Here is a 10,940-nt window from a genome sequence, read left to right as displayed (position 1 = left end):
ATTTGACTTGGTATGCGTTGTTCTCGCTCTGGCGGCTGTGCCCACTAAGTACAACAAAAAGTACATAAGGAAGCCTATATAAACGCCGTGCGGGTTGCTGCAGTCCATCTTATCATTTCCCCTCCACTGTACTCCCAAAATGTCCTCTAATTTCGAAAACATCACTGTCAATGACCTTACAGGAAGGATTTCCAAGACGGTGCAAATCGCCAATGGACAAACCGGAGAGGTATGGAAGGGCACCTACACAGTAGGAGGTCAACAAGAAATTGTACGATTGGGTGATGGTTTTCAATTCATGATATATCTTACACGTACTCGCTGCAGGTAGCCATGAAGGCCATGAGATCGACGTTATTTGGCGACAGTGTAGATGCAGAAAAAACAATGCGGGTAAAATCTCCTATCTTACAAGTGAAAATCTGTTATTCAGCCAGATGTTTACAGAGGCTCTTGCGAGAAGTGAAAGTATGGAGTACATGTGTTCATCCTCACTTGGCCTTGTTTATTGGCATATGTTACGAGACTATCCGAGAATATCGAGTCCCCTGTTTGATATCTCCGTTCTACGAGAACGGAACCATCAAGCAGTACCTAAGACACAATTCAGATGCTGTGCCGATGAACTTGGTACACTTTTCGATTTGCTGATTTTTATCGCGTTTACGAATGACAAGACAGTTTCGCCAAATTTTATCTGCATTGGCTTATCTACATGATCGTGATGAGGCTATTGTTCACGGGGACCTCAAACCTGTCTGGCACCCATTCTCTTCATCTTGCGGAACCGAAGCTGATGTGATTATCTTCGCAGACAAATATTCTCATCGACGATGCAGGCAATGCGGTGTTAGCAGACTTTGGACATTCTCGAATCCTTGGGATTTCTGGGTTCACGACAAACAGAAGCACCGTAGCTGGCACGTCCCGCTATATGGCGCCGGAGTTGATGGTACCTGAGAATGACGAGATAACGCCAACGCCAACAAAAGCATCAGATGTATGGGCAGCAGGGATGACGGGCCTAGAGGTGCGCTTGCAGATCATTGTGTCCCTGGCGCTGGATTTTGATTTTGATGGTTAGATTCTCTCTGGCAAGATCCCGTATGTGGAAATCGGGGACAAACAAATACCCATGACTATTGCGGACAATAAATTACCCAACAAGGCACAATACTACCCTCCCGTTCCCTCCGGTGCATGGTCTGCGTTTTTAAAATGTTGGGAAATGAACCCGAGTGAACGACCACCTGTGCAGCGATTGAGCGATTACTTTGATAAAAACTATGGACCTGACTCAATCAGACCTACTAGAACTCGCGGTTAAACTGTAGATATAAATATTTGTTTCTTGTGTCTTGTTACATCTGCACCTTATGGACAAATTACTTGTTGGTGTTGACACGGGCTACTCTGACTACATAGTATTATGTAGTCAGGTGGCATTTTCCTGATGGAAGCATGCGCATGGTGAACGTAGCCTGTAGCAGATAAAGGAGCGGGCGAATATTTGACAATGAGGCTGACGAGGTCCGTCCAGGACACTGGTGATCGTCAGTTAGTGTGAGCAAACAGAAAAACTTCTCCAATCCATGTGAGAGGTAAACTAATGATAGGGGCCATCTGCTAACTCGGAGTCTGAAACCTCTCATGGCACGTGACCGTGTTGTGACACGCTCTCCTTAAATACTACCGTCTATTCTAAGTTTCGAGTCCCTGACTTTTTTCTATAGGTTCAACCTAAATCGTTGTTGCGTTGATCCTTCGAGCTTGCATTTATCGGTTCCAATATGGGGAAAGAATCGGACGATGCAGTCCCTCAAGAATACCCATATTTCTGGTCCAAGGGGTCAAGCATAGCGTTACCAGACTTTCTAACGAAGGTATTGGATCACATCAATTATCAGACTCTTATCCTCTTCTAACGCATCCACGCGTTATATCAGTATAAACCGTCCATGGTCCAGAACGACGGCACCAAGCCAGTGAGTCTGATTACTGTAATTCCGTACTGGCTGAATATATAACCCGGCATCCATGAAGTGGATATGGGTCGAAGGAACCAAACGAAACCCAAATACATCTGAATCTAATGCAGCTGCTGCTATCAGTGAAGCTGCAGCATTGCGTATGTCATATCGTTAATGTACTCTGGCTCACTGACAATCTACCTTAGTGAAGGAGGTGTCACAGAGAGTGGAAGAGATCAAGGCAGGTATTCAGTATTATTCGATGTTCTTTCCCTAATCGTATAGCAGAATGATGATTCTATCCCCATGCGCTCTAACAAAAAGACAGGAGCAAAGAGCAAAAAGGAAGTCCGTGAGAAGGTGATTCATTTTCACCCTCGAAACTTGTGTGTGCTCAAAAGTTCAATAGGTACAAGCAGACGCTACCGAGAAACTGAAAGATATATCTATTAAGCACAACTACGTTTGTGGAAAATGGTTAATAATATTTCCGATTAATACTATCAGAAACCGGGAATGATTTTTGAACAGGTTAATATTCGCACCCGCAGATAAAGTAGACTTAATATGGTCCAAGATCGCTAGTAAGCTAGACTTCTATCATTATCAGTGCACCTCTCACTGAATCCTCCAAGCATCGCTTGTGTCTGGAGCCCTTGCTTCAACTTGTGCATTTCTGACGAAAGTGGCAACATCACCGGCAAATGAGACTCCACATCATCAACACGTCATCTGTCTCTATATCCCAGATGTCTACGACAAAGAAGCTGTCACAGATGTTGGTATCGCTCTCATTTTCTCAAATTTCGAGCGTTGATTCTCTGAGCAGGTCATGAAAGTACTGTTGAGAAACCACGGTGTCAATCTCAGTGGCGTAAAATCGGATTTATACACAGGAGCAGGTGAGTATCAAACTGAATTATTGACACTACATGATGATGATTTCGGTGTCCGTATCCAGGACTCGATAGCAAACACTCAAGCGGAATTCCATCAACTGTAAGTCTTATGCAGCTTAAAGGTGATGCACTTTTGAGAATGTTATCAGGTGTGGAAAAACACCACTCTGCTCGCAGATTCTGAGATAAAGGCAAGTGCATAGCTACGATGGGGACAAACAAATGTCACTCATACTCCTATGCAGGACCTCAAAGATATCTATTTCTCAGAGCTGAATGTTGCTTCGACCTCTATAGCAAAACCTGACGAAAAGAAAGACCAGCCTTCCACCACTACAAAGAAAAAGCCTGTTCCCAAGAAGAAAATCCAAGAGGATGATCCTTTTGCATCTGAGGACGAGGCTGATGCTCAAGAAGCGGAACGGAAACAAAAGGTGCAAGCGAAGGGGAAATCAGGAAAGAGACCCCAAACAAGCGATATGGATGAGAACGCAGACGAGAGTGTCGAACCGAAAACAAAGAAGAAAAAGAGTACACGGTGACCACCTCACTCATTACATTGTCATTTTTATTTTTGTAATCCCATGTTGGCTCGCCTTGTGTATATTATTCTCTGCTTCCTTTGTTTTTCGAACCAGTTCTAACCGCGGCCTATCGTCGCATGCATCATGTGTCAGCCCACGAGTATTTCCGTCGCAGTTTCCCGTGACGACAATCAGGGTGCGCCCTCAAAACTGTGCTGTACCTTTCCTGTGTTAACTCTGCACGTGTGTGGCGTAGATACGGCGCCATTCACCATGCAGCAAGCTTCATATGAACATCAGTTACGGCATCATTCATCTGCACGACTAGAGGAAACATACAACTGCGATCAGACCCTCAAACTTTGTTCCAACAAGAGTCGTGGTAAACGGACACCCCTTGGTAGCGCTTGTCGCTGAGAAGTTTATCATCCTGTGGATAACTGCCGGATCTTGGATTAGATAATTTCAGAAGCCAGATCCTCGATGTCAATTCAAGGCATTCGCAGCTTCCATGCTCGATCAATCACGATGGATATCTAGAAGCCTTCATATCCGTTTCATGGCGACTGACTGGGTATCAACAAACTATAAGCGCTGAGTTCAGCGATTTGAGCTCCCATTCCTCCGAAGTTGGTTTCTTTTCATCTCCCACTTTGATATTAAGCTTTGCCTTACCTCGTCCCCACCCCCATACACGCCGAGAGCATATATGCTGCCCGATTTTGATACTCCTTCCGTACCGGCGACAATCCACTTTACTCTTGACCTAACAGCTACAACTACATGTGGAATTCTTGGAGCTCCCAGCACGATTCCAGGCTTGAACAAAGGAAAATTTGCGGCCTGCTCAACAAACTGAACGTGACAAACTTCGACTCCGTTTCTACTAAGTTAATCGAGCGTCTTACGGATTGTGGACGGCGCGGTTGCGCAGAGATCATCGAAGCCTTTGCTGTCTCGATTGCACTACGTGCAGTTGAGGATACCCAACGCTCCTCGCTCTACGCCTATCTTTGCAAAAGAGTTGACAGAGAGCTTGAGATGGAAGACAGGCGGTGGACATGGCTCAACGATGGCACACGGCAATCATCACACCCATCATTCGCCAGTATTCTTATCGAGGCTTGTGAAAGCAGATTCACGCAAGCCCTCGATGAGCAGGCAGCACATCTGTTCCCCTTGATCGAATTCATAGGGGATTTATTGTTGGATGGTGTTTTGCCCGTCACCGACGTTCAAGACCTGGTGCAACAGCTCTTTAGCCTGGCAGAACAAGGCCAGGAAGGTAGTGCCATCGCGCTGAGCAGACTCTGCCGCAGAGTTGCTCGAGAGCAAGAAGGAATGCACATTCTAGAGCAATTGGGTGCATCAGGTAGCATCGAGAGAGTGCTGGAGGAAGATATCATCACGCCAAAAGCTCGTTACCTTCTAATGGTGAGTCATCGGATTATGTTGTCGATTTGCCTGCTTACTTTTTCTTTCAAGGCTGTGGTGGACTTGTTCCACCAGGAGCTTGTAGACGTCTTTGACTCAGCGGCGCTTAGAAACGAGATTTATAATCTTGATGACGATGAGCAGGAAGTCTCATCAGAACTCGATTCGACACTGACGGATGTCGATGATTTACTTCCTTCGAAGACAATCACCTGTGAGTCGGAGGACCAAGTGGAGATTTCCAAGCTGGAAGCAGAGTGAGCAGAGGTTAACATGTGTCCCGCATTCGTTCCACCCGGAAGGTCATTGGACGGCTCTGAACATGCGATTGAACGGAGATACTAAGAAGTGCACTATAGATACAAATGAAGATGGATGCGTGGCGAGGACAAAATATGAACATAAAGATACCGAAATGCTTTCATTCAGTGGGGAGCTGCTTCTGTCTCTTGGCTTGCGAGTCTTGTTCTTCATCTGTTACACGAGACCGCTTGTTCCGTTTGATCTTTTTCATCTTGCGACGATCCTTGCCTAATCCGTCTGCTCCGCTATCAGGGCCCTCTACATCTTCTGTATGAGGCTTGTATGCAGCTGAATCTACAGCTTGTCGTTTGCTCTGTCTCCGTTTCAGGTTATGGGTCGATCGCTGCGGACCTTTCGATAGTGGATCTTGAGGGAAATTGCCCCCTTCTACGTCGGCACGGGTTTCTTTATCAGGAACAGATTCCTTTCGTCGACGTTTAAGTTTGGGAGAACTGTCTTCTTCATCCGACGACTCTTCACCTGACGCCGAGAATAATGAAGATGTATTGTATAGCTGCACCTCAGATAAGGACGAGCTAAATGATGTCGCGATTGATCCTGCAGTGGAAACGGGTGGCCGCGAGATCGATGTCACTGGTGAACGCCGGGACGCCACTGAAGCTTGTGGCGAGGTGGTAGCACTCTGTGACAGGGATGCGGAAAGCTTTAATCCTGCGGTCGATTTTCGGCCTTTTTTCTTGTATTGTGCTTCCTCTCCGGGTTGGAGCAGGAAGAACACCTCGTTTTCCCGAATCAGGTCCACTCCGACTAGCTGCCGCAAGATGCCGACCAAATAGGGATTGAAGTCCAAGGCCTCGATATTGCCCACCAAGCGAGAATAGTCCTCATGAGTTGCGGGACCATGATCCTGTATCTCCTCTTCGTCCATCAGCTCTTTGTCACCAAGAGAGCAACCGGGTACCACGAAGCATACTCTTGGCCCACCTTCCTCTTTAGGTAGACTGACTTTATGGAATCGACAGTTAGAGCGAGTGACAGGTGAGCTTGTCAACGCAGCAAAACGCTGAACGTTGGAAGAGGGGGCACGTGACAGAGTCGAACCCGAAGAGTAATCCTTTTGGCGCTCAGGGTTGTGGGAAGGGTCTGGGGATACGATCTTGGTGCTGTGAGTCCGGACTGACGCAGAAGGTAGAGGTGGCAGTCGATGACGGTGATGCATGGCACCATGTGCATGGAAGAGCGGCGGAGGATGTTGGATTGAGGAGGAATCACTTGGTGCAGAGGACACGATAGAAGAAGCCCGTGATCCATTAGCGCTAGTGAATTGGAGCAGTTTGGCGGTGGTACTAGCGCCAGAGCTTGCTGATCCATGATCGCTACCGTTATCGAGGAGCTTCCGCTTCCGGCCGCGACCTGGCACAATCCGCGTTGCTTTGTGATCTCCTTGAGATTTCTTGTGTACGCTTGACATTGAACGAGTGAGACGACTGGAAGTTTGTACTGGTGACATTCTCCTCCGCTTCGAGGACTTCATTTGAGATTCTCGGTCTTCATCATCTCCAGACTCCTTGGGTTCATGGACGCCAGGAAACTCGTGCGGTGTGTCCGGGATATTAGTGAAGTGTTCCCTGTGAATCCATTGAATATAAATCAAATGTTCGTATTGATGTGACGCACAATTCATATTTGGAATCAGTGTACTCCTGGCTGTCGTCTTGGCCAAATTCACGAACGGATTCTGGTGATACCTGACGGCCAGGTGCCAGCGATAACAATGGTTCTTCTTCTGACAGAGGACTGGGTAAGGGGGAGTTCGCGGATCCGAGGACCTCTGCGGGGAGAGCTTCAGCTGCTGACGCTAGAGCCTCTTCAGGGGGATTATGATCTGGTAAAGATGTTTGGTCTGCTGCTGTCGGCAGAGAGCTTCTGTCCACCTGCTGAACTTCCTCAGATTCTAGCGAAGCTACTGCAATGTCTTCCACTACTGAGCGATGTCCAGCGGCAGGCTTCGTTGGTGGTTGTTCGGTTTCATTCTCTGCATCAGCACCGACGGACGAAGGATGGGATACGCCAAGCTGCATAGCTTCTACGAGTTCAGATTTATCATCTTCTAGGTTACCAGTAAATGTCCCGGCTGGACTTGGTTCAGTAACTACGACGTTGTCGGAAACATCGATCATGGTGGTGTCAATTTCAGATCGCGACTCTTCTGCTAGAGCGCTCGTAACGGAGGCCACAACATCGTCAGAAGACGGAAGCGGTAGGTTTGCATGAGAGGGAGAAGGAGTGTCAAAGACATCACCTGTATCCACACTAGTCGGCTCGCCCTCCCGAGGCGTGAAAAGACCACTTGGACCGCTGCTGCCTTCGGATGGCGATTCCCGACGAGAGAAAGTATGTAAAATTGACGTGGAGACGGGTACTGAAACTGAAGTGGGTTGGCCTGGTGTGGAGTCCGGGCTGATGATGATGTGAGGGGTACCCGGAAGTTTGTCCAAATGTGGAGGAGTCAGTTGCGAATGCTTGGTCCCGGAAGAGATGATAGGGTCTGACACGGAAGGATCACAAAATATGGGCATTGGGAAGACTGAAATATTGTGATTATCAAATGAGGATAGTTCCGCAGAAGCAGGTCTCGCTATGACAGGAACAGTCTCCGCCACCACGTTGACTAGGTCAGCGACCTGAACCTCCGGCTCCTGTAAAGCATGCAAAGTTTAAATGATGAAGGTCATTTGAGGTTAGACTCACCACCGACGCTTCTGTAGTAGGAGGTTCCTCAACTACATATTCGCCATCGAGATCATACACATCCCCGGCAAAAGATGCTACCTCGATCCCTTCACTCATTCCACGAGAAATAGGAGTAGTAGCTTCCATCTCCACAACAATACAGATGGGCTCGTCGTTGGGTTTGTCAAGTTGTTCCTCAAGAGAGCCACCGACTGTGGAGGTGGGCGCAGCAGAAGGAGAATGATGTTCGACATTCTCCAAGGTTACGTTCTCAAAACCATTTTGGATCTCCATGGCAAGGGTCGGTTCGATTGAGTTGCATGATTCTACCATAGCATCTGGATGCTGTGACCGAAGTTCCATATCCCCAGGCCCCGATGCCTCCGTTGGCACCATAATGTCGCCTGTTCTAGCAGCATTTAGTGATACAATTTGCGACTGAATCATGAAGTCACTGACCGGCTTTCTCAATGCCTGGCGGAGACGTCACATCTCCGCCAAGAAACTCAGCAGCAACCATACCGCTGATGTCAACCAGCGTAGTCTCAACTTGTTCGGTCACATTTGCTGAAGGTAACGCTTCGCAATTGAGAAGATCGAAGAAACTCTCCACTGCGGCGCGTTCATCAGCATTCAGCTGGGAGTTCAAAAGCGGAAACTCGTCGACTTCTGGAGTCTTAATGACATCTTCTTCAACAACTTCCAAGCCTAATCCGTTCTGGTCATCGCTGCGTTCGTCCTTCTCTTGATGAATCTCGTCACCATACCCAAGGTCACTGGTTCCTAGTGGAATAGGACCTCCCAGAGCTTCTTCGCTCCCATCTTCTTCCTCATCATGTTCCGCATCAATAATAATGATCTCATCCTGCGCCTCTTCAGCGTCGTCAACCCCCGACCTTGGAGAGGAAGTTTCGAGGTGTCCAGCGCGGCTAGCAAACTTTCCTCCCGGGAACGCGGGAGGCCAATTCCAGTCAAGATGCTCGGTAGGTTTGGAGTAGGATTGGGGAGTGGACATCGATCCGCTATGGAATTCATCAAATGACGAAGCGAAAATCACTAAATAAGAAAGATTTGAGTGAAACCATGACACAAAACGTGGTGCATCGACAAACTTTGTTGCTCATCTTGAGACAGGCCGTCTGTGTCTCGATATAAATGGTCAAGAATGTTCTCGGGATCTTCGTGCTCCCCATGGGTCCCTCGCACATTCGAGAGCTGGTAATCATCAACATGACTACGACTGGAGCGCGCCTCGACAGGAGATGACGGAGGAGGGCTCGAATTGGGGAGTACCTCATCGGTCACGTCTACATTGACTACAGCAGGTTCTGTCTTGGGAAGCCCAGAAGAATGCCCGTCGTTCTGTACTATGTCGGAAAGAAATGTATCTACGTGCGCGTCATGCACAGGAGTAAGACTAGAAGGGGAAACGCCGTTCAGCTGATCTTGCGCATTGAAATCACCGCCAGCGTAGAAATCTTCTGCGTATGTTCGTGGACCTTGCCATGGATCAGGAAGTTCTGGAGACAGAGAAGGTTGACGCTGCGTGGTAGATGGAGGGAAATCTTGATATAAGGTCAATTAGCGCATGGCGAATGACTTTGTCAGAGCATCCTACCTTCGACTTCTTCTGCATCGAGCTGGCCTTCTTGTTTATACAGGACAGAACGTAACTCATCTTCTACCTCATCAGGAGGCAATTGCGAAGACCGGGCATATTGCCTGCCACTGAATCCAGTTTCATGTATAGGAGCTCGAGTATCTTCTTCCTCGTCCGAACATATCTCAATAATGTCCGGACTCTCCTCCCTAGAGGATATCTCCTCCACCTCATTTTTCTCAACTTGAGGATCGACGAGGCAGTGGCGGCGGTGTACAGTCCAGTTCCCGGCTTCGTGATGGCCACCGTAACCCTGGCCTTCCTCCTCGGGACAAAAGCCCTCTGCTTCCATAGCAGAGTACTCCTCGTATTCTTCCTCACTCTCAGCACCTGACTCGGAGTCGGAAAGCAATTCAATCGGACTTTGCTGAGCACCGAGGCCAGAGCCCTCTCGCGGGTCTTTAGCCTTGCCTTTGGCGCGTCTGCTCTGGATCTCAGCAAACGAATCTTCGAACGACTGGTCTGAGAATGTTTCCTCGGCAGCTGCGTAAACATCCTGTGGCCGGTGTTCGTTAAGCGTAACGTCTTCTTGGGTTTCCTCACCAAGTGCTCTGCGCAGAGCACTCGTGATTCCACCAATCCATTCGTCGAACTCCGGTTTGGTGAATTTATCGTACGGGTTGTGAATAGGCCGTCTCAGAGACTTGGGATTTGTGGAGACAGGCGTAGTTTGTGGTGCAGGAAGGATGGGAAATGGTGAACGCCAGCTGGTCGACATTCTTGTTGGTCACTGTGGCAGCGATAGACTCGCAAGAGCAAAGTCAACTATTTCGATATCTGATGATTTTATGAAATGAAAAAAATGAAGAGGAACGCGTCTTGCCAGTGGTCACGAGCAACAAGTTAGGATGAATGAAACAACACGAGACAACGCATTTTGAACTCAGCGACTAGATCTAGTACCACTATGACAGCAGTGGACTCCGAGTGGACTCTTCCGAAATTTGGTTGGTTGTCGACGAAATAGATTTGCGAGTCTCTTGCTTAACAAGTAGACCCTTGCAGTCAGCTTGGAGTCTCTGTCTTTGGACAGACAGAACGGCTTGCAGATCTTTCGTTTGTAATTAATTATTTCGACCCTCAGCAGACTGCACCGCATTGAGCAGTAGTCTCCCCTTGACAGCCCTTTATAGACGAAGAAAGAAAGTCGTTCCTTTCAATGGTCGAGCAGTGACAGAGAACTGTGCGAGAAATGGTGAGCGTTATGATATCTTGGATGCCTAGCATGACAGTCCCCGTAATTGTCTTCACGGGCGCCGCGGTCGCGTAATCAAAGGGGTCAGTCCATTTCTTCATTGCACATTGGGTACTTGGACTTCATTGACAATAGAGCAGCAGTTGAACGTTGAAGGTCGCTCGTGGTATTCCCACTCGAATGCATGTACTGGCACGGTGCAACCATAGCGATTGCCCATTCTTAACTCTTCCAATATCACACCACATGACTAGGACTGGT

The 10,940-nt window shown here is 48.1% G+C and overlaps 4 protein-coding genes across 4 annotated transcripts; 3 read left to right on the top strand and 1 right to left on the bottom strand.

Annotated features, from left to right (window-relative positions):
• Positions 1–30: 30 nt before the first annotated feature.
• Positions 31–1,582, top strand: F5147DRAFT_692483 (kinase-like domain-containing protein). The gene is made up of 6 exons (XM_041437193.1): positions 31–271; positions 328–393; positions 448–630; positions 682–756; positions 815–1,030; positions 1,085–1,582. The coding sequence occupies exons 1-6, from the start codon at positions 140–142 to the stop codon at positions 1,325–1,327; spliced, it is 915 nt and encodes a 304-aa protein (XP_041293337.1). The 5' UTR covers positions 31–139; the 3' UTR covers positions 1,328–1,582.
• Positions 1,583–1,705: 123 nt separating this feature from the next.
• On the top strand, positions 1,706–3,802 carry F5147DRAFT_692479 (translation initiation factor eIF 4e-like domain-containing protein). The gene is made up of 13 exons (XM_041437192.1): positions 1,706–1,883; positions 1,947–1,985; positions 2,044–2,128; positions 2,177–2,211; positions 2,259–2,330; positions 2,380–2,447; positions 2,502–2,554; positions 2,606–2,748; positions 2,800–2,872; positions 2,932–2,969; positions 3,019–3,060; positions 3,115–3,676; positions 3,733–3,802. The coding sequence occupies exons 1-12, from the start codon at positions 1,791–1,793 to the stop codon at positions 3,409–3,411; spliced, it is 1,038 nt and encodes a 345-aa protein (XP_041293336.1). The 5' UTR covers positions 1,706–1,790; the 3' UTR covers positions 3,412–3,676; positions 3,733–3,802.
• Positions 3,803–4,084: 282 nt separating this feature from the next.
• On the top strand, positions 4,085–5,168 carry F5147DRAFT_153182 (uncharacterized protein). The gene is made up of 2 exons (XM_041428302.1): positions 4,085–4,827; positions 4,879–5,168. The coding sequence occupies exons 1-2, from the start codon at positions 4,177–4,179 to the stop codon at positions 5,086–5,088; spliced, it is 861 nt and encodes a 286-aa protein (XP_041293335.1). The 5' UTR covers positions 4,085–4,176; the 3' UTR covers positions 5,089–5,168.
• On the bottom strand, positions 5,086–10,309 carry F5147DRAFT_153177 (uncharacterized protein). Its single transcript, XM_041428301.1, has 6 exons — positions 9,443–10,309; positions 8,937–9,389; positions 8,284–8,880; positions 7,843–8,228; positions 6,769–7,790; positions 5,086–6,719 (listed from the first exon to the last, which is right to left on the bottom strand). Exons 1-6 carry the CDS (start codon positions 10,200–10,202, stop codon positions 5,249–5,251), a joined length of 4,689 nt encoding a protein of 1,562 aa, XP_041293334.1. The 5' UTR covers positions 10,203–10,309; the 3' UTR covers positions 5,086–5,248.
• Positions 10,310–10,940: the final 631 nt, after the last annotated feature.

Source organism: Suillus discolor (genome assembly GCF_016758755.1).
Source record: "Suillus discolor strain FC423 chromosome Unknown F5147scaffold_24, whole genome shotgun sequence".
In the NCBI taxonomy this organism is placed as follows: domain Eukaryota; kingdom Fungi; phylum Basidiomycota; class Agaricomycetes; order Boletales; family Suillaceae; genus Suillus; species Suillus discolor.
The sequence above is the reverse complement of the archived record's forward strand: the minus strand, read 5'-3'. Positions and strand labels throughout refer to the sequence as shown.